General features: G+C 42.6%; 1 protein-coding gene across 3 annotated transcripts; it reads right to left on the bottom strand.

The window, feature by feature from the left end:
* Positions 1 to 3,432: 3,432 nt before the first annotated feature.
* BCL7A (BAF chromatin remodeling complex subunit BCL7A) lies at positions 3,433 to 23,081 on the bottom strand. 3 transcript variants are annotated; one of them, XM_068208488.1, is made up of 9 exons: positions 22,829 to 22,858; positions 18,637 to 18,745; positions 16,815 to 16,861; positions 15,913 to 15,943; positions 14,986 to 15,067; positions 12,177 to 12,273; positions 10,145 to 10,312; positions 7,393 to 7,514; positions 3,433 to 6,560 (listed from the first exon to the last, which is right to left on the bottom strand). In XM_068208488.1, the coding sequence occupies exons 3-9, from the start codon at positions 16,822 to 16,824 to the stop codon at positions 6,489 to 6,491; spliced, it is 582 nt and encodes a 193-aa protein (XP_068064589.1). In that variant the 5' UTR covers positions 16,825 to 16,861; positions 18,637 to 18,745; positions 22,829 to 22,858; the 3' UTR covers positions 3,433 to 6,488. The 3 variants fall into 3 exon arrangements, with proteins under 3 accessions (XP_068064589.1, XP_068064590.1, XP_068064588.1); XM_068208489.1 differs by lacking the exons at positions 15,913 to 15,943; positions 16,815 to 16,861 and having other exon boundaries at positions 22,829 to 23,073; XM_068208487.1 differs by lacking the exons at positions 15,913 to 15,943; positions 16,815 to 16,861; positions 18,637 to 18,745 and having other exon boundaries at positions 22,829 to 23,081.
* Positions 23,082 to 23,517: the final 436 nt, after the last annotated feature.

Below are 23,517 nucleotides of genomic sequence, written 5' to 3'. Positions count from 1 at the left end.
TGGACGGTGGCAGAGCACTGGAACTGCCCAGAGAGGCCGTGGGTTCTCCCTCTCTAGAGAGGTTCCAAACACACCTGGATGCGTTCCTGTGCCACCGGCTCCAGGTGCCCCTGCCTGGCCGTGGGGTTGGACTGAGTGATCTCCAGAGGCCCCTTCCAGCTCTAATGATTATGGAAAACATTCCTAACTTAAGGGACTGTGAGGAACGCGATATGTAGAGGACAGCCCAGAAATGACTGAAGAATGTTGAGAGAGCAATTGTGCTAGAAATACTTAAATTATTGTTAATACACTAAACTGCTTATTATTTTCCAGAAGCAGTCTGCAAGAAGCCTGCAGAGTCACAGGGAGGTCAGGACATGGAGCTTCTGCTGCCAGGCTGGTGGCTCACACCTAACTCAGTACCTGCTCAGTGGCACATAAAAAGGAACCACAGTTGTTCCAGTGGAAGTAAAGGTCAGATTTCATCCTTCTCAAAAGCATAAAGGAAGCAATGGATCCTGTAGGCTAACATAAAAGCATAGCAACAGAGCCGGTATGAGGAGAGAGCATCATCCTCTACAGCACAAAACCCCGTACACGTATGTACATGTACACAAAGTCAAGAGAAACGATCTCAAACTTGCCCTGCAGTGCAAACCTCCATGACCAGGGGAGCAGTTGGATCCTAGGACACATATTCCAAAGCATTTATACTAAATTGCATATATTATTTCAGTTTTAGGGCCTCACACTTAAAATGACAAAACAGGCTCTTCTACATAGCCACCCTCAGGAGGGAAAAAGCTTCCAAACATTAAACAGCCACATGCTACTATTTCTGGTGTGTTAAACCAGAAATAAGATCAAGGGAGACTTAAGAGACTGAGAGCAAGTCTTGGGCAAGGAGAGAAGAGGCATCCCTGCAATATCCCAATTACGCCCATGCAATGATCTGACATTCCCCATTAGCATGGAATCAAGGCTGATCCCTGTGTTTAGGGAAGGAGTGGTAGGTCAAACACTTCCCCACACATGAAAGCAACAGTAAGGAATGACCACATCATGTGAGAGCTGTCTCAGATCTTTAAAAACCAAAACTAGCATTCAGCTCATAGTCGGCATTATAATGACTCAAATTCTGAACAAAAAAAAGTGCTGCCTCCCAGCAAGACATTCTGAGAATATTTTAAGTACAAAAAAAACCCCTAAAACATTTCAAAACAACATTCACAGTTTAACAATACCTAGTAAAAGTCTTCCATGTAGTTTATTAAGAAGTAAAGCTGAGCTAAATAAATCACATCAGTAGCAGCGCTGTATAAAGTATTTCCATGGCAACAGCCTGTACACTGACCTCACAGAATTCTAAGCCAGTGTTTCCTCCTGCAGGAAAAGACAGGTAACTTGTTAAGATAAAATCATTAGGTTGCAGTGCAATTTTCTAGGAAGAGTTAGGAGTACACCATCATTTAAAGAAAGGGCAGCAGCTTTAAGCTGCTGGGACACAAGTTCAGGGTTTTATCCTTGGCCAGGTGCAAGGAAAAGGACATTCCTTAAAATAAATCCACTTATTTTGGAGAGAGACCTCTTGGTTTGCCCTTTTAAGATGAGCATTTAGGTGACCAGTAACAGTTCAAGACTGCCAGCGATCCTCTCCTGCTCCACAGCAAGGAATTCCAGGAGGCATAGGGAAACAGAGGCCACAGCATCTTTTGAATACGTCTTTTCTTACTGTTTTTCATCAATCCACAGTTCAGGGTAAAACACAGGCCACCTGCTTCTGATGATGTTCCTTCAAGGAACAACATCAATTCCTTTAAATCAGCTTTTAGCACGGAGGAATTGGACTGTAATACACACTGTGAACAGAGACATCCAAGCTGTTCAGTGCCCACAGTGTATTCCACACCACTTAGTGGTGAGATTATCCTCCCGAATCTACAGACAGGAAGATAAGCATTCCCATACCGATGAGGGAAAGAGCTCAAGGGATCTTACTCACAGCCTGGGCTGGGGCCGAGTGCAGGAGTGCAGCCCAGCCGTGCCCCACTCCGTGCCCATCCTGCTCCCAGGAAACCACAGGGACAACCTCCAGCCGTGCCCTGCTCCAGGCTGCCACTGCTCACTCCCTGGCACAAGCCTTACCTGTTCAGAGGCCTTTCCTTCTGGGACCCATCTTGAGTTACAGCCTTGCTTCTATTTGTCCTTTCCTCTCTCTCCAGTTCCACCCCGTATGGAACTCCTTGATACGTGTCTCCTGGTTTAATTCACTAATCTGGAGAAGGGGAAAAAAACCAAACGAAACCAGTTTCCTTCCCAGGTTAGTGAGTTTAAAGGGGCTGGTAAGGATGTTACGAGCACCCTGGTAAATGTGAGGGAGGAAACAGAGTCAAGGTGGGAGCCGGCTGGGGCTCGCCCCGCTGGGAGCCAGAGCCAGCGGAGCAGTCCAGCTGCCTGCGGAACTGCAGGCCACCTTGGGACAGAGCACACGGAACACTAAAAATAAGCTGGACACTTTATATCCATCTTGAATGTAAAGAATCTTTCCAAAACTCTTCGGGAGTTTTACCCTTGCAAGCATTGCACTGGAGCTCGTTTCCAAACTGAAGCATGTTTCCACACTCTGCCTTCCCTACCCCCTCCAATTTAAGGTACCACAACACGTTAACTGAGCACCAAACGAGGAATTTGGTAAATGAGTGATCTTAAACTACCAAATTATTCTGCAGATTGCTGTAATTACACTGGTCATATCTGTTTGTTGCTCTTACAACCACCACCTGCCCCCGCCCCACCACACAATTATCAAGACACCTTTGGACTTCTCAAAGGTGGATCATTTTATGCGTTACCGAACGAGACAACACCAGAGAATGCACATTTAAAAATACCATTTATAAAAAAAGGAATTTATTGCAAATTTAAAAAAAAAAAAAAAAAAAACGCCAACAAAACAAACCAAACTGAGATTAGGTTTCTTGATAAAAATTATTCACACAGCATTCATGTTGTGATTTTTTATTTTATTTTGAAATGAAACCATTGTACATTGTACAAACCATAACTACCGATGGAATAAATAAGTGAAAAATTATACTGCTGTACAACACACACACACAAATCATAAGATGGAAAACGATTAGGTATTGAAGAAAACAAAATTCTTTACACCTTCTAACAGGCCCTTAGAGATAAAGAACATTCCAAAACATGACAATGCTTATGAAGATAGCCACCCAAAACCGATATTTTATACTGCCTTGTTGATTTTATTTTTTGTTGTTGTTTTCTAAGTGCCAGCACTTTTTGGAATGTTTAACAACTACTTTCCCAAGCATAAAAATTCCAAGGAATAGTTCTGCTATAAAATGTTTGGCTGAGTAAATCGATTATCCGGAAGGCCTTCCCACATGTTCCACAAACTCAGCTAAATTACTTGCTTGCTTCTAGTTTCTTTTTTTTTTCATATTTTTTGTTATTTTTTTATTTATTTATTTGTAACTGAAGCTCCAACATTCAGCATTGTAGCAAGGAAGCACTTCTTGATATTTGCACTATTTCTAAAACATCAGCTGTATGAGAACTTTCAGTCATCTTGAAAAAAGTCTCTCCTCCTGCTCCACCTCTCAATGCTTTCAATAAACCCTTTTACAGTGAGTTCATAAAACAAGTTTTGGGTAGAGATAGGTCCAAGCCAAAAAAAGCTGGATTTAGATTTGGTTTCAAACCTCAGTGGATTTGAATTCCATGTTCTGGTTTGGTCCCATCTGTACTTTCTGGCATTAAAATGTGTTCAATCACATCCGTTGGCCCATAAATGTTATCAGGCACTTCAAAAAAAGACTAATAACAGTCTTATACACTATTTTGGATTTCTTCATACCAGATAATGTCAAAGTCTCTTCCCTCAGAGACTGACAATAACAGGTCTAAGGAACCCAAATCTATCTGCTTGTTCAGTTGTCTGTTGTCATTAGAATCTCTGGTTAAAATAAAAGATCTGAATGCATTCTGTAGAACCTGTAAATGAAGGATTTCTACCTCAGAAATAAAGCCTCTAGGAAGATGGTTATGATGCCTTGTCTCATTAGCCACAGAACAATGAACAGTTCTGAGCAGAAGCCACAGGAGAGAAAAGGAAGTTTATAATTAAACCTGTTGATGTCAATAATGCCAATAAATGCTTCTATCTAATGAAAAATTTGAGGTATTTTTAGTGCTATTTATATATTTTATTTCTTCCTAAAGTACAGGAATTAGTTCCTAAATGAAAAGTCTATTTACTCCCTTGGAAACATCTACAAAATGAAAATTAAAAACTTGCTGCGATGCACCTGAAGAGAGGGATTAGTAAACACGACTACTTGTCAAAGGTGGCATCAATTTGTTTTGTTTTAGCATTAAGAATAATGAAAAGTTAGTAAATCAAAAATATTTAAAAGTTTGAATCTTTCTAGATTTGCCCATTTAATATATCAATAGAACTTCTCACAAAATATCACTTAAATCTGAATGTAATATACATACAAATCAATCATCATGGACCAGTTATCCACATTTTAGGCATACACACAATTCAAGAGAGAATTCTACCGTTTCATTGCATATATTGTGCAAATTCCGTTTTTGGCTCCTCATTTCCTTATTTTCAGAATGCTAATGGACTTCATGATCAGACCAGAAATCCCAAAATCTTATTAGGGAGCACGCTGTTTTCATGAATGATTTGCAATCCAATTTTATTCAGTTAAAATCCAAAATGTTTTATTTCAACATAAAGGAAAAGTTGAGTGTCATAGGTTATTTGGGGTTCAATCCTACAAACATCTTACTGAAAGTCAGTATTGGCTCCCCACTCCTCCCTCCCCTTTTCCCTCCCCCCAGTTCCTCATTATTTTTCCTAATAAAGTGGTAATTGCAAATGTAATGCAGTAGTCTAAGTGCAAGCCATTTTCACTATTGGAGAATTCAGACCTATATAGGCTTCACAAATCTAATTTATGAAAAAACGTTATCAACTGGAAGCAACTTCTTTTTTTTTTTCCTCGTCTAAAAAAGTATTTACAGTTTTTCAGCTTACAAACTACACGCAACCATTTCCAGAGCTGTGAGACTGCATTTCAAATTGCAAGTTCCATCTCCCACACCAGGAGAAGACAGAGCAAGGGCCCGATCCAGCAGCACGGATGGACACATGGATGGATGTGTGTGCATGGAAGTGGGAGATCAGGGTTTATTCCCTGGAAGTACAAATACCACTGGAAGACCAGACCCTCGTGACCTGATGCAGATGGTTCCACACTTCTGCTTGCCAGGAGTTTGAGGGGAGCTGCACCTACCTTGTGCCTTTCCATTAGTTTAGCATAAGCACACTTCAACGTTAATTGGAAGAGAAGGAACATTCCTAACTGGAGTTAGGAACTGGACTATGGAAACAACAAGGCTTATTTACAAGACTTGCTGAAAGAGAATAAGGAAACACCCCCCCCACCCCCGTACAGTATCTTCCTGGAACATAGAAGTAAACATCTCATAATGAAACAGTACAATGAAATCCAGTTCAGTGAAAACATGATATCAAAAAAGACCAATTGAAAACAAACTCACTGTGCATCAATCCCTTTGATCCTATTTATGTACATAGTGGAACTTTCCTGTAAAGCAAGTTGTACCCAGTACAGAGATCTGGACCTAATACGTAAGTATTTTAAGTGCCTGTGTTATAACATCTATTCAGATCTGGACTATAAATGGTAAACAGATCATGTTAACTTCTGATGAAGTTAAGTATTTAGAAGACCAAATTTACAGTTGCGAATGCCATGCATTCAATAAAAGATCTCCGCTATAGCTGCTAAAATAAAACATCAAGCTCCTTTTTCTCCTTGGACTCCAAGAGTGAAAATGGCTTCCTGATTTGTAGTTGTTTAAAAATTTAAGCACCAGGGATTTAAAACTTAAAAAACAAAACAAAAACCCAAAAAAAAAAAAAAAGCCTTACTACATGGCATTATGCAAACATAGGCCACTTTGCAAAGGAGACAGTTGCAAAACAACTTTTAAAAGTTAGCACTGTTTTCAGAACACAAGGCACAAAACAAAAGCAGACATCACGCCAGAACAATGAACTTCACATGAAAGCTAATACCTGACCTGTACCATCCTTAAATATCTTACAATGTTAAATAGAGAAATGAAAAAAAAAAAATACAGCAGCAACATAATTGTAATTTTGACTTTAGAAACAGTGCGTAGACCCCTCCTGAGTTGTTTACTCCAACCAATTCAGAGACAGTAACTTAAAAGTTCTCAATGTTTGTTTCACAGGAAAAAGTTTTCAGTGTCTGAGAAGTTAAACCTTTGTTAGGCTTTCTTGGATTTTTGCATGGTAACTTGAAAAGTTAGGAGTTCTGTCCTCATCCAAGAGAAGATGCTTAAGTAAGGTTGTTCTATAATTAAGCCCACTGATGTACCTTACATAAAAACTGACCAGAAAAATCTATAGTCTAAATCTCTTCAACATTTTGTTGGGAAGCCTCTACTTTCATCTTTTTAGAAGGTGGCACTCCTTCAGAGTCCTTAATGAGGGGGAAAAGAAAAACAGCCACGTTATCATTGCACTGAAGTTCAGGCACCACAAACATCAAACAAACAGCACCAACCAATTCCCCAGCGTGTGATGTGTCCCAGACAAAGCATCCCTGGGTGCCAGAACATGTCTCAGTGCTGCCTTAAATCACTCCTCTACTGACAGCTTACCTCAGCATCTCTGCACTTGTTGTCATCTACAAGGAGCAAAATTCTAGTTCCAGGCTAAAAGCCACAGTGAATATTCCAAGGAACAGCCTCGATGGAGGGTGCACCGAAACTGAGGACCCACAGGAAAACTGGAGGAGCAGGGCTCTGCCTGAGGATCAGCCCTTGTCCTGCCCTGAGAAGGGCACAACTGCAAGGATAATTTCTTCCTCCCAACCACCCAGAATTTTGCAGTGTTTCAGTGAGTAAACAAACACCCAAACATCCAGAAATTAACTCTCCTAACTGCCATAAACATTTACCTTTTTAGAAGGTGTTCTACTTCTGAATGGTCCTCAAAGGGTCCAGTAGGTTTGTTCCAAGCAATTTATTAATGTAAAATGTTAATATTCACTTACAAACATGGTCTGGTTTAAGAAACCAAGAAATCCATCAGACCAATCTGGTTTTACTGCTCCAACTTTGTGAGATTCAAGCAGCCAGCCACCTGGACCACAAAACCAGGAACAGGCACATTTTAATACTCTACAGCTGCTTTACTGTCCTCACTTTGGAAATTAATGGAAATACACAACTGTCCTCCTTCTATTTGCTTTTAAATAAAAATAAACTCTTCCAAAATCCATGCAATCAGGCATTTGCACTTAAAGTTACCTGAGAGTTTTTAGATGCCTCTGTAATTAAATCATTTTCTCCAGAGGACTGAATTTCTGCTTTCTCTGAACTATTCATGGAATTCTCCATTGAAGACTGTGAATTCTGTTCATCAGAGGTATCTGAAATGGCAAGAAATAATTTTAAACAAACAACTGAAAGCTTTCGGCAGGAGGTTTCCAGGATGTCTTCCCATCAGCAACATCCCCAGCACATCCATTTCACCCACACTGTAACCATTATGAAAACACACACAACAAGTGTATGAATATGATGAATTAAGCTCAAACTCCAGGATCACAATCAGCTGCTGCCTGAGCTTCTCCTTTTCCTTCCTGCCGCTGGAGCACAGACCCTGGGATCAGACCCTAGAGGGAGCCAAGCTCCTGCACAGTCTCAAAGAGGATTTCTGAGCCCTCAGCAAACCAGTCTGGACTGCATGGGAATTCCTTCACACCAGAAGCAAAAGGCTGAAGTGTTACAAATGATGGATCTAAAAATCTGTGGCTAAGCAGAGAGAATAAAGTTACCTGAATCAAAATTCAGCCATATATTTAAAATCCTTTTTTTTTTCCTTGATAAGATATTTGAGATAGAATTTAGAAATTCAGGTAACTAGCTTAAGCCCTAATTTTTAATTCTGGTGGACAGGTGTGAAGAAGTCCTCCAGCCTATTATAGCTGTTACTTGCTTCCAGCTTTCACTGGGTTTTGGTTTGTTTTGGGGTTTTTTTGTTGGTTGGTTGTTTTTTTAAACCCTCCTCTCTCTCAAAACAAGACTTAGAGAAGACTCGAGGTTAAAGCACCCATTTATTTAAACAGGGGACAGGGGCATGTAAAATGTATTCCTAGATCCTTGACTCAAAGATTATAAGAATTTATTCCATATAAAGAGAAATGCAAGATCAAACAAAATTGTTGGACAGTTTTGGTTAATGAAGGTGCCATAACCAATGAGTAATGGATATTTTTGTGGTGTACTGTATAAAAAGCATCACAAGCATTTCTGAATTCAAGACAAAGTGATGCTCATCACGACCATCTCAAAGATCACATTCAGTGAACTCAGGCAGAAACCTCTTTCTGTCCATGTCTCACCAGAAAAGCATCTTCATGCTGATAAAGTAACAAGTCCCAGGGGTCCAAAGAAATGTGAGCTGTGATTTTTGCTGTGTATCTCTCAGCCCCTACTGAGCTCAGGAGCACTTGGCCATGTTGCCATCTCCCTGTGACAAAGCCAGCCCCAGCTCATCACCGCTGTTCTCTTCCAGCTGCTCCTGATGAAACACTCAGCCTGCTGCTGACCTTTGGGCAAGGGGATCCATACCTTAAACCACCAAGCCTCAAGCTATTCCAATGCCTGCAGGACTTGTTCACACAGCAGAACGCTTTGAATCCACTTGTTTTATTTAAGAATTCCTCATTAAGCATTTGTGACCACACAAAGTGGCTTACAGGAACCTCCCTCATTTCAGTGGAGTAACATGAGATACACAGGCAAGGTCATTAACCCTGTCCAGCTGAATAATGTCCCAATTGCAGGGCTCTGACTGATCAAAACAAGGTAGATAAATGTTTAATAAATTGTTTAACACAGCATTTAACCAACTGAAAACCTCTGCATTAATAACAGATATTTTCTGCCATTATGTCTCCCTTTCATTCTACAATACCTGGCTCTGGAACTAATCCAGAGGACTTGGTATGATTTTCCCTGAACCTTAATTTAACCAGGGGAACGCGCATGCTGTGTAACAGGTTCATGTAAGCAGGTTCAGACAATATTAGACCAAGGAGTAAATCCTTACTGTTTACTGTGGCCAAATATGCAAGTGGAGGTATTATTTGCTCTGATTTATTCCAATTTGGTGATTAATCTTTTGTCAAATTTTAACCCTAGTTAACAATGACAACACTTAACATATTTAACCACTCTGGCATTACCAAGATAAAAGTTCTAAATTTAAATTGGTCAGTGGATCTACTGAGTGAAGAACTAAATCAGGAGGGCCTAATTTAATTGCTTTGGTATGGGAAGAATTCCACAACCAAATCATTAGACTGGTGTTAAGGACATCTTTTATCTGTTACAATAGGACAAAGAAAGTTATCTTCCCAAGAATATAAATACAGAGCATGTTTCAATTACCCAAAATACCATTTAAAGAGTGAGGGTCAGAACAATCCCTTAACCCACATGTATTTTTAATCTGTCCACAACTGCAATAGAATCTTGTAATACTTTCAGAAAATTAGGACAGAAATCAGAGCTAACTTTTGAATAAGTAGCAAGCAGGGTTAAGAGTAAAGAAAGCTTGCATTATGGTTTACACAACTAAAAAAGTAATTTCAAAGTATCTCACCTCTATTTTACTGTCCCACTAAGTCATCAACTTCCAGAGATCTACACAAACTAATACCTCCCAGGACTTGTGTGATTACATGGTAGCAGTCATTTCAAAGATGATTTTAAATTATTTCTTCTTTCAAGACTGAGATTTGAGAACAATAAACCAGTATTTTGTTTGTTTCTCTCTGAAAAGACCCCTGAATGTCAGTGTGACCTTTCCAGTCGTATGAAAGACCACCAGCAGGTCAGAGAAACTGTGGCCCATTTTCACACAGATGCTGAGAATTCAAAAAACATCTCTTTCAAATTATTATTTTCCAGTTCTTAAAGTGGATAAGCAAATAAATAACACGCTAAAGGATAACTTTTTTTGTTTGGCTTTCAAACGGCCCTCCCAGCTCACCTTCTGAACCAGGCTGCTCCTTTGCCTCTGCCTGAGTTTCGTCAGACTTGACTTCAGTGCCGTCTGCTTGTGTTGCCAAGTTCTGCTCTGGTGCTGGACTAGAATTACTGCTGTTTTCCTGTTTTATTGGAGAAGCATCAGCTATTGAACTCTGGTTGCTATTGTCATCTGTGAACAGAAGAGTGAAAAGCAACAAAGTTTGATTTGACAAGATACAAAGCACACCTTAATTCTTCTACATTATCCCCTGATAACACGTGATATAATTCAGCTCATTAGGGATCAAGTGCAATCACTTAGACTCACATCCAACTTTTTCCACACCAGCCTAATGAGTTTTCAAGCAGTTACTAAAAATCTAATTCTAATTTTATACATTAAAACAAAGAGTGTTTTACTCAGATCTGATGCAAAAGAACCCAGAATTTTGTAGTATGAGTAAACAAGATCAACCAAAGTGGCAGTCTCATATAACACAGGGCTAAGTAAGTTCATGCTGCAGATTTCCAAATACCCATCACTCCAATGTTCAGATAAGCAGATATTTTTGAATTGAGTCCTGAAGGTTAAAAAAAAAAAAAAAAAAAAAAAAAAAACCCTTCAAGGTGAAATGTAACATCCAGTCCCAACATCAACAGTTTCTGAGTGATAATTGTCCAGAATATTCTCCAGTCCTCAAAGACTTGGATCACAGTAATCTTCTGCAGCACACATCTGTAGTTAACAGGAAATATTCTGCCTGTGCCCTCTCCCTGTGACAGTGGTTTAAGTAGCTCAGCTGTTATTTTACACATAGCACTGGGGTGCAACTTCCTTTAAGCCAGACTAACATCCCTGGATAACCAAGAGGGAAGTTCCTGTTCCCTAAAGAAAACTAACCCTGCAAAATATTATGAATTAAATTACTAGAATACAAGTCAATCCACCTCCCTCTGCATCTGTACAACCATTAAATCCAAAAGACTTCAGGAACACAGAGCTGCTGCTGGGACCACCTCTCTCCAGAGCAGCCTGAAATCAATTCAGGTTAAGTTTATCACAAAATTGTACAGTGTGAAATGGTACAGTTAAAAACACAGGCGATAAGTGATAAAAAAGCAAGTAGTATATTCACCTCATGGAGGGAGAATCAAGACTTAAAAAAATTAAATTATCTGACAAAGGCAAAAGTTAAAAGGTTTGAAATAGATGAAAAATGAATCCAGATCTGCAAAACCCCTGTTCATTCCTTATACTGCAAGACCACACTTGCTGTCAGCACTGCAAAAAGCAACCATGAGGCAGCACAAATGCAAATAAAACTGAAATTAAAAATTTACAACCCACTAAAAAGTGATCCTCTCTTATCAGCTCAAACAGTGCTGTGTTCTCAGCCATAATTGTTATCCAAACACCCAGAAGGTAAAAACCTGAAGCAGAACTGAGCTGTGCAAGCTGCTCTGTAATAAACACCAGGCTAACACTCAAAAGTCACATTTAGAAAAAAATTAAAGTGAAATAAAATTGACCTCATAGTGCCTGACTGGCAAACAAAAAATGTTTTCTTGAGCAGTTAATTTCATCAAGCTGCAGCAGGAGGAAGGCACCACAGAACCAGAGCTTGCTTTCTTGGCTCTTGCAGAATTCTCTTGACCTTGATCAGTAAGAGAGCTAATAAGTACAAAACCTGCCTAAATTATAGTAGGTCCCACTGAGCCTTTGGGAGATTTTTGGTTCTTCCAACAGCAAACTCTGTTGAGGCATTACTGCACCTGAGTGCAGTGCTTCCAATGGTAGATATTTCTAATTTTATTTTCATATTTAACTCCACTAACAATTTTTTCCCTTATACACATAGCCCATCTATAAATGGCGTTTAAACAACTGTTAGTACATCCACAGAAGAAAGGTCCAAGGTACCAAGTGAGTATCTGATGGTACTTTCCATTTTGATTCAAGTCCATACATCAGAGCAGTGGAGAATCTGAGGTTGTTGGCTTACACTTTCACAGCAGTGTAAGAGGGGAATTGGGTCTGACCTTCTCCCACTCACCATGCATGTCCATCATCCCTGGGGAGGAGCTGTTCTCTGGAGTGGTCACTTCAGAGCCACATTTTTCATCTTTGCCCTTTTTCTTATTCTTATTTTTCTGAAAAACAAAAGGCACCACACACAAATGAGACTATGGCCATGCAGAGAAACCCACATTGCTGTGTAAAACCCTCCCCACTCAGCACTTCTGTCAGAACAGCTCACAATCTCATATGAAACCTCCTCCTCCTCTACAACTAATGTTGTTTCTTCATTAAAACTGAAGGATGGATTAAGAAAAATCAGATTGACCTAAACCAAAGAGCACAAGCACGACAGCCCTGCGTGAGCTGCGGGTCCCAACCTGCTCCCAAGCCCACGAAGATGAAAACAAAGGAAGGGACCGTGGCATCCATCACGTGGGGAATCTGTGCCTGCTAAGGGATGCAGCATTTGCAATTAGGAGGTGATGTAATCAGTCTCACAGGAAAAAGAGCCAGCTGCACTGCTTTTGGAGATCCTGCTGCTGAGGAGACAATTCAAAGCCTGACTCCAGGAAGAATGTTCTCAGCCCACCCTTTTGGACAGAGACCGTCCTCCAGTGAGGGAAGGAACTGAACTACAATCAAATACTGTCTAAGACTGCAGAAGAAATTCAACAAGTGATATCTGGAGGGACTTTCTCTATATTTTAAACAGATGATTAAGCTTATTTCTAAACTGCATTTTTACTTAGAGAAGCCAGATTTTACTCACTGATGCATGAAACAGAGGTGAGAGCACATGGACTTCTTTGCCTTTGCAAAATGAAAGGGGGTCAGAGGGGTCACAATCTCTCTCAGGTCTGGTTTTGTTGTTTTTTAAAGGTAAAAAGAACACTTCTGCCACAAAAGAAACACTGAAAGTGACTGTGAGCAATTTAAGCTGACAGGTGTTTTTTAAAGAGGTTTAACCATCAGAGTGGTGAGGCTCCAGAACAGCCTTCCACAACCAGGAGGAGGAAGAGCCAAGCTAATTGTAGTGCAGAGAAATGTCAAAGTGTCTAAGCAGCAACACGTGAGGGGGGAAGTAATTTAATTTCTGCTCACCAAAATCAAAGACAATTTCCATTTGAAATAGGGGAAGGTACCACTCTCCTATTTTAGTGAAAAGCAAATATACTGTCTGGTCCTTCAGAGTGGATCAAATTTGATATAAAAAGATGTCCACAACAAAATTTAATAGACAAAATTATCCCTATCTGGTACTTACTGTTAAAATCTACATGCTTGTGTGATTTGTGAGAATTTCCAGAGCTGCAGGACAGAAACCTTGCCAACATCAAGCCTGAAACAGCTTGAACTGAAACTGCAGCTGCACAACAGCCTCTACTTGAAATAAGAAAAACATGACTGTAGGACACCAGCAAAACTGGTCTTAAACAAGTGTCCCAATTTCAGCAAATCTGGAGCCTCAACCGGGAGATGATGACTTAGGGAACACAATTAAACTCTGCACACAGAAACCATTATATAAACCCATTCTTCATAATAGAGAACCTGACTTTGAGTAGCAGTGACCTTGAAAATTCCTCCAGAAGCTCACTTAGAAATTCTGTTTTCAAGTCCCACAGCACCCATCCTGCAGGCACAGCTGAACATCAGGGAAACAACTGCCAGAAGCCCTGAGCCTAAATATCCTAAACCTTGCACTCCCTCTCACATAGCACAATTTCCCCCACTATGTACTATAAATAATAAAATCAACACCAAACATTTGACAAGTAGAAAGAATGGACAGGTTTCCCAATTCCCAAGGGGGAACTTCAGAGAGATGCTGCCCAAGCACTGGAAGAACCCCTGAGGTTTACCACAACTCTGACAGTCCCTGAAATCTGTGGGACAACCAAAGCACAGAAAGAAACAAACTCAGTTAAAGCAATCCTAATTAAAAAAAAAAAGGTCTTAAATTTGGAGTCTGAGTAAGACAAGGTCATGACACTGTCTTGTCTGAAAAACCACCATTTCACACAACTATTAATATAGAAGTTTTTTTCCAAATAGGTCTTCACTCATATTTCAGGTAAAGTAAAAGCACTTGACAGCCCAAGGAAAGAGTAGCAAACTTAGGATGTTTTCTATTGTGTCATTCATTTACTGTGGTATCATGGGTTAGTGTTCTCTCTGTCACAATATTACAATTTATAAGAGGAGAGCAACAATCATTTTAAAAAAACAATTTTTAAGTCCTATCAACTTTGATTTTTACACTTCTTTTTACACCACACAGTGCACACAACATAAACAGGATGCACAGACAGAACATTTATCAAGAGAAAACACACGTGACAACAGAAGCGTGTGCTGCTGTATTATTTGGCTGGACATCTTAATACAAGTGATCCCAGCTCCACAGGATATTCTTACACTCATGTCAAGTGTCTTCCACCTGGTTTTGAGCAAAACAGCAGTGATGCACACATAGAATATGTTCTCTGCCCTGTTCCAAACCAGCTGCTTTCTTTAAATCACCAGGCACAAAGAGGGGAAAAATAATCCATGTCCTAACTTTCCCTCCGTGCCTCCCAGTTAGTTAGAGAGAGGTTTCAAACTCAGTTTCAGCTGCATGTTTAACAGTTATCTGAGAACTGATCCCAGCTGACTCCAGGGAGACTGTCACACACTCACCAATCAACATCACTTGCTGTAGAGATCAACATCCCCCTGGAGCTTCCAAGACCCACACCAGTCTTAGCTTAAAGGCTCAATGAAAACCAAAGAGTATTTCTTTCGGCTTTGCCTAAACAGGAGCATCTACATCTGGAAAAAGCAAGATACTGCAGGATACTTACATCATCCACTTTAGGCTCTGTTACTGGTACCCATTTGTAAATCCTTAGGGATGTGTCGCCAACTGTCACCCACTTCTTCTCCCTAAAAAATTACAATGCAGGAGAAGTTAAACCTCAGCTCCAGAAGAGAGTGATCTACTATTGTAAGTTGTCAAGAATTTAAACAGGCTATATTAAGTAGGATGATCTCTATTACATCGTCTTTAGCACTGCATTGTGCAAATTGTTCTTTGCATTTCACAACTTGCTAGAGCACTGCTAACCTCCAGATTTCTCAGGGCTGTTACTTGACTGGGTGAGTAACTGCAGTAGCAGTAATAAGATCTGGATTAAAGATAAAGTTAAGAAGAACAGCAATTGAAAATGCAGATTTAATGCCTACAATTTTCGCTTAAGTTTCTAGACAGCAGAAGAGGGTTTAGACAGACCAGTGTGTTTTGATTGTCATGAAGCTGTTTAATGGGATTAGAAATCTAGATGCATTTTGACCATCTGAGGTATATTTGGGGGGCAGAAATTTGCTGCTGGCAATTTAATGCTCACTCCACACCCCTGACAGACAGCTCTGCAATTCCAGCTGTAGGAACAAGAGCCTCACGGGGAGCAATCAGTGCCGTGGTGCAGAACGCAGACTCTGGAGAGCCCAGCTCTGGGGAAAGGCAAGGCTGAGCCTAGCAGAGAGGGGAAAGCACAGCCTGGGCGCTGCGTGCAGAGCCTGCCAGCCGTGAATGGTGACACCGACAAAAGGTGAAGGACACGTGGCTGCAGGGTGGCTCTGCCTCGGGGCTCCCAGGGCTGGGGTGGACAGGGATGCTGAGGCTGAGGGATGCACTCCTTGAGCTCTGCACATCAGGGATTTAAAGAAGGTCCACAATGCCAGAGAAATTTCATCACGTTTCTGGGATCAGTTTTCAGGTCACAGATTACCACTGCTGGTTCCTGGGTTTGCAATGCAGCTCTGCAAATGGATCGATTAAAAGTTAACAACAAAGACCGATTCCATTAAATATTCAGGAACATCTGAAATTAATTTGGCATGAGATCTCAGGCTTTTATTTTTTCCCATAAATACATTTAAATAATAGATTTGGGATCCAGTTATAGATTAAAAAAATAAAAAATGTTCTTTGCAGGATGGGAGAAGCTGGATGTGACTCCAAATACATATATTTATATATATGTGATAGTTCCATTTTTAGAAAGGGCCTCCAGAATCAAAAGCAGCCACACTGTACAAATGTCACAAATCCTCCTATTTGTTTTAGCTACTAAAGCCAATCTTATATTTTCCCTTTAGAAGAGGCATTTTCCTGTTTAATTAAGAACAAAAGCAAAACGGAACTGTATATAAATGTATTTGACACATTTTGGCCCTGTCCATGATATTTTAATTGAAGTCCACAACTATTTCAAATTAATTTCTTTCCCACTGCTCGTCATGGAGCAGTGTTCCCTCAATGTGTTTAGACACAGCCATTTGGGTACACTAGGTGGCTAAATATGTCAAAATCCAATTTCACTCTAATTTGGCGCTCTACATGCGATAAAAATGACAGTGGAGATGAGGGCATGTCAATAATGAGAGCATACTTAATTGTGACGAGATGATCATGATATAATTTGGGTTTTTTTAAGGATACAAGACAAACCAGATTTATTTCTACTTAAGAAAACCTTTGAAATAATGGAAATAAAACCAGCTGGGGTTTTGTTTTGGGTGTGGGGAGAGGTGAATAAATGCTTTTTTTTAAAAATCAAGATTTTAGTCTTTTCCTACAGCAAAATATTACTTAGAGATGCTGCACTGGAAAACCAAAAGTTCAAGATACCTGTTAGCATCTCAAAGCAGCCTCACACAGCATCTTCACTGGACAGACTGTAGAACACAGGAGGAAACCTATATTAGTAACTTTTTCCTTCTAGTATTAAAGTTAGCCCTGACATTTTAACTCTTCTGAGCTTCTTACCACTTTAAGTTTTGCTAACCCTCAGCTCTAGGGATTTTTTAACTGATTTCAATACACAGTAATTCAGACAACAACGGGAATAAGAATATTTTGTGATGGAAGTACACCAACATCCCAGTCCTGCAAACACTTATGGCAGAAAACCCAACATCACAGTGCTATTATGCAAATATTTTACTTGTGTAAGTATTTACAGTATTGACAGTTTAAGACCATGAAAGAATTAATAAGAAAAAAAGAAGACAACCTCCTCTAAAACTTAACAAAAGCACTGGTAGCACAAACACAAATTTGTTAACAAAGAAATGCAATGACTTTCAGACATTTAAGATCAACAGGGTAAAATAATTTCAAGATTTATGACATTTATTGCAAATTAAGCTTAGAATATCATCTGTAATACTTACTGCCTTACCATTTCAAAACAAAACCCAAAATCCAAACAAGCAAACAAAAGCCCCAAACCCACTTCTACTCTGAAGACTCACTTTTTAATCTTTTGTGCAAAGACACGATCCCAACCTGCTGATCAGGGACTTTCCTTTTCACTCAGTGAGAACTGACAATTTACTGATGCTGCCCTTGGCAGCCAGTTTGGGAAATGCTGCACAAATCACAGAAGATCCTCACTGGCCCAGTGCTGGAATAGGAATGAGGAACTCAGGAACTCTTGTGCTCAGTCTGTTGTGAAACCTTAAATAGTTTCTTAACCTGTTTTCCTTCACCTGTCTGCTGCACCCACCCACCTCAAGATGCTGACCAGAATTCCACCCCCACCACTCAATTCCACCTTTGATAAGTGATGACTGAGCAATATCTGTTATTGCACCATCCCCTGTTACTCTCTGTAGGTTGGTCTGTATGTTGACTGTTGGACTGGAAAAGATGGCTAATGGAACACCATCAACCTGACACTTTATCAGGCTAAAAATGTGGCAATTATCAACTTTACTCGGCCGTGTCTAGCTGATAAACTCCACAGTTTTACAAAAAAACAAAACCCATTTTGCCTGTTTTCAAAGCTCTCCTGTTTCTCCATGAATGACTCAGGAGTAACAACAACAGAAAATGGCAAAACTGAAATATATACAATAATATTTTTTCTTTTAATCTTCCACACTGAGAAATGTCTTCAATATTTTAATTATAGTAAATTCAGAAACTAATCAGTGCAACAGAAACAAACCCTTACATTTATCTGAAATTGTGCAAAAGCATTTTTAAATTCTGAACTATATCTGCACAGCATTTAAAGGACAGCCAAGGGTACAAAGGGTAACCATTAGTTTCAACACTTCTTCAGGGCTTATGCCTGAGGCATACTAATATCTCAGAACTTACATCATTATATACTCAATTCCCCATTCTAAATAACCCAAGACTTTCAAATATATTTATACTTTGTTTAATAACACTAAAGCTCCACAGATGAACATCAGATTCCACGTGTAGAAGTAATATACGGGTGAGCAAACACAACAGTGTATATTACACTTACACAGAAAGTGTCAAGGCAGCTTCTGCAGCAGCAGTGAGTGCCAGAAACATTTGATGGCAGAGACACAGAAAGCCTTTACTGCCAATATATCACTCAAGGAAAGGCTTTCCCACTTGTCTGGCCTTTTCCCATGACTACCATTCATCACAGTGATCTGCATTTACACACGGATTTGCTCCCACATACCCCATCTTCTGCTGGTGATCACGAAGTGACGTCATAATGCTGAATTTATCACATCACACTCACTTGCATTGCAACAGAGTTTGGTGAAAATCACAGAATTATGACCTCCCTGTGGGATCAAGCAAAAGAGAAAGGGGATGGGAAAGAATATGCCATTATTATACACAAAAAGTGCTGTCGGATGCACAAAAACTGATTTTTTGAAGCGTGGGCTTGCTTTTCCGAGCACGCCTACTGCTGAGTAGATGTTTGTCTAGTGACTAACATGAAGGAGCCCCAAACACACATGGTGTTTATTGAACAGGCTGCAAATACAATAAAATGCCATGTAGAGACACTGGACAAGGACATGTGGTCACAGACACCTTCCCTCTGGGTTTATCTAAGTACAGCACATTTCGGGAGTCCCCTGTAGTGTACACATGGCTTAAAGCAGGCCCTGCTTGGTTCCACGTGGCCACAAGCACCTTGCTCACAGCAGGGAGAACCACGGCTCACACATGCCAAAACTCTACCTTCAGCCTCCTCTGAAGTCACAGAGCATATCCTGCCTCACAAAGAAATAATCATAAGCCAGGAAAAAGAAAGGTATCATTATTCAAGCATGGTAACAGAGTGTTCGGGCCACGACAGAACTTCAGTGCATTCCTGCACATACACTGGGTTTTTTTACTTCAACCACCACTGCTTGAACTACAGTCTTAGGAGAAAACCCAACACAGACTGGCTAAAGCAGGGAGGCAATCTGAGAGTAGCAAACAGCCTTTTTCCAAAGACATCATGTTAAGGAGTTCTGTGTCATGACTCCTTTTCAGAGCGAAAGCCTATTTGAAGAAGGAGGCATGAGCAGCAAAACCTGCAGAAACTCAATCTCAGAGCATTACATACCACACAAAAGCATTTTAGCAAGTCTGAATGGAGACAGTGAACAGAAAAGCTACAGCAGCACTGCCTAGAAATCCTAAATAGCCACAGCTCAGGATCCCAGCCAATGGCACCAGGTAAAACAGCCTGTGGGGACTTTTCCCCTCAACTTTCTCCAGGTACTTTCACCAGTTGTCCAGGTTCACCTCTTCTTCCTAAGGTGTTATCACTCGCCACAGATCAGGGCTTTGATGGGTCAGAAAAAGGTCAAAGGACTCCTGAGAAATACTGCAATTCAACGGGAAGGGAACACAGTGGGATTTCTGATTCCTGGTGCATTCTCTAAAGTCAGGCTTACCTATCCCCAGCAGGTATTCCAGACCCCCATCCTTACATGTTTGCACAGCTGTCCTAAAGTCCAGCAGTGCTATGTACCCAGGCAAATTATTTCACTGCCTCCCAAGACATCCTACCACTTATGCTTTCCTTCTTCTCCTTCCTCGTCTCTCAGTAGGTGTCTGTATTTTCCCTCATTTAATAAATCAGACTTTGGCAAAAACCAGGAGTGTCTTCAGTATTTTTCTAGTGCTGGTTGAGGGCACAACAGTTTTTTCCCCCTCTCTTCTTGAGAGCCCACTTGGAATCTACATGTACCCATCAACTTTTAAAGACAAAAAACCAATCCTGTGCCATTCATTGAGACAAAATAATCTCAGAGGATTTTTTAAAATAGACTGACAGAAGAATTTAAGTACTGTTAAAGAAAGGTAGAACTGTTCACTTACTGTGGAAATTTAACACTTCTGCCACACAAACACAAGGCAACCATGTATTCTGTAAGCCACGTGCTGGGTGTTTTCCAAAACAGATGCTCATTCATGAGCGTGGTTTAAACAAAGGAGATAAGGTTACAGTAATCTCACGATAAAAACGTAACAACTTCACTGTTTACTACTAAGTTCCAGCAATAACCAGAAGTGCCACGTGCTCTGTGAACAGACAGGAAGACAGGGGACCAGCATCCAAGCGCTGGCTGCCCAGGAACGCTGATTTTCTGAGGAACAAAGTCTGCCCTGATGGAAGCTGCCTTCCAGCACGCACATGCACATCCCTGTGGCAGCACAGGGATTCAGGAGCACCAAGCACAGCACGGTGCTGCACACCTGCACAGGTGGATAATGCCTTGGATAAAGCCACCCTTTGCTCGGATGAGCTCCCAGCCCCGTCCGTCTCCCTGCCCACCCTGGCACGCGCTGCTCCGAGCACACAAGTCTCACAAAACTCTCTTCTAGGAAACGTTGGACGCAAGGTATTTTAATTTTCAGTGGCTGCATTTCCACAGAAGAGCTGTGGATGGCAACAAATTGCTCCTATTATGCAAATGAAACTGCACACTTGGAAATTGCCGATGTGGCTCTTCTGAAGATGCAGGAATTGCTAGTGTGGAAAGTTCAATTTAACAAGCCAAGTCTTCTCAAAACACTGAAACCACAAAACACAGAATCTCTCTAGCTAATTTCCCACTGTATTTAACTGCAGGTGGAGGGGGCTAAACATGAGATTCACCTTCAAATCATGATTCCTTTAAAAATAAGAAAATTGCTTTATGTAAATACTTATGCGTGAGGTGCACGCATAAAAAGTCATATCAATACTTCTGACAATAATCAACAGAAAGACTGCATGACTGTACAGGAACCCTCTACAGCAAGTTGTCTATCGTGAAGGTTAAAATGTAGAGAGAAATCTATTTATACCGTAAGATTTCTGTTTTACAGAAAGAGCCATAGCAACTGGCATGATGGCAGAGAGTCCTTGCCAAGAAAAAAAAAAATTAGGTATTTTGTTGAATGGCCAAGCTTCTGTCTCTACTCCTCTCTGAATTCCACAAACCAGGATTCAAAGGGAGCATGCTGTGCTCATGAATGAAATACCTACAGACAGAACAGTCCCACACATCCAACCACGCTGCGGCTGGAACAAAAGTCCTGTCACACCGCTGCACATTGTTCTGACCTTCCAAAGCCGGCCCAGCAGTCAGCAAACTGCACTTAAAAACAACACCCGAGTAGAAGAGAGTTCCTGAAACCACCCGAGCTGCGGAGCTGGGGCTGCTCCGGCTCCCTGCACAAAGGCTGGATTCTCTGAAATCCCCATCCCGTGCCCGGCGCTCCTGGACACACATCCCGATTCTTTGTCCGGCTCACGCCAACGAGCCCATTCGTGTGCTCAAGGCCATTTAAAACTTAACAATCCATTTCACTCTAACACGAACACGTTCAACTCTGTCTTTGGTTCTTTTTTTAACGAAAACAAAGCGGTAGCTGAGGAGGACAATAGAAGTGTCCCCTTGATTTCAAAGCTGCAAACCAGCTGAATGATGCACAGTAACAATAATGCAAGGGATTTCCCCGTGGATTCCAAATGTTTAAAGAAAGTATTTTAAGATACACGCACAGAGACTGCTGAACAGTCAGGCAACTTGCTGGAAGAAACATTCACTCTTGAGTCACACCGGCACTGCTCTTTATGCCATCCCGAATCCCCGGACCGACCATGCAGAGCACGGTGCGACCGCTGTACTGTATTGTTTAAACACCTCGTGTGGGTTTTTCTAACAAAAGCAGGGGGAAAAAAGACAAAAGCGGGGAAATACCAAAACGCGTTGAAGGCCTAACAAAAGGAACTTATTTCACACGGGGTATAACCTTTAATTTTATGATTTAAGCGAGATTCCAGGGGCAGTTCGCGCTCTCTCCCGGAGCGTCGGTGGGAGACGATCGCGCTCGGGCTTGCTGCGCTTTTACGCGCAAACCCCGGGAACTCGGGAGGTGAAATCAATACATAAACAGGCAACGACAAAAAATAAACTCTCGGGAGCTTCAGAGGGGTATTCTTAACGTGTTTTCTTTTTTTCCAGAACACTTCTCCGAGCACTATTTCCACCCAGAAGAGCGGGCGGCGGAGCCACCCCGGGCCCGCTCCTCGGGCCCTTTGTAGGGGCCGGCGGCGGGAGGCGCCCGGCCCGACCCCGCCGCCCGCCCATACCCGAGGCGCCCGGCCCGGGACCCGCGGCGAGGGGCGGCGGGCCGGGGTCCGCGGGGAGCGGCGGGGGGCGGCGGGGAGGGGGCTCGGCCGCACAATGGAGCCGCCTCTCGCCCTCACACGCCGCCGCCGCCTTCATGTGACTCGCCGGAGCGAAATGGCTGCTGGGTGCCGCCGGCTCCCCGCCCCCCGCGGCCGCCGGCGAGCCCCGGACCCGCGCGGGGCCGGCGCGGGGCGCGGGGGGACGCGGGCGCGGGGTCCCGGCGCGGCGCGGCCCGCTCACCATTTGCGCACTTTCTCGATGGCCGCCATCACCCGCTTGATATCATCCTTCGCCCGGCTCCGGGTCTCGGCCCGCACCGACCGGCCCGACATGCTGCTGGGGGGGCGGCGGGCTCGGCGGGGAACGCGGCGCTCGGCGCGGCCGGCGGCTCGGTCCGTGTGTCGGGGCGCCCGCCCGCACAATGCCGGGGCTGCGCGGGGCTCGGCACGGCTGCGCTCGGCGGCTCCGCTCGGCTCCGCCCGCCCGCCCGGCGGGGCCCGCGCTCCGCGCACGCGCGGCGCCGGCGGGGAGGGGAGGGGAGGGGAGGGGCGGGCGCCGTGAGGGGACGGCGGGCGGCGGGAAGAGCGGCCCGGGCGTGAGGGAGGGGAGCGGGGTCCGACCCCCGGGCGGCGGGAAGAGCGGCCCGGGCGTGAGGGAGGGGAGCGGGGTCCGACCCCCGGGCGGCTGTCGGGGCTGAGGGGACAGCGCGGAACCCCGGCGGGGACCTGCGGAGGAGGTGCCGGGCGGGAAGGAGCCCGCGCGGGGGAGAACCCGGAGGCGGCCGCCGGCCCCGCGCGCGCGGGGCTGCCAGAGTTCCCGTCGCTGGTTTTCCTCGAGTGTTCGCTGGAGCGAGCACAAGACAACGTACTTTCCTCACTTCCACCCAGCTCAGGCCGTAAGTGACCCCAGAACTAAAATGTTTATCCGAT

The sequence above is a fragment of the Anomalospiza imberbis genome, chromosome 18, assembly GCF_031753505.1.
Source record: "Anomalospiza imberbis isolate Cuckoo-Finch-1a 21T00152 chromosome 18, ASM3175350v1, whole genome shotgun sequence".
Taxonomy (NCBI): Eukaryota; Metazoa; Chordata; class Aves; order Passeriformes; family Viduidae; genus Anomalospiza; species Anomalospiza imberbis.
The sequence above is the reverse complement of the archived record's forward strand: the minus strand, read 5'-3'. Positions and strand labels throughout refer to the sequence as shown.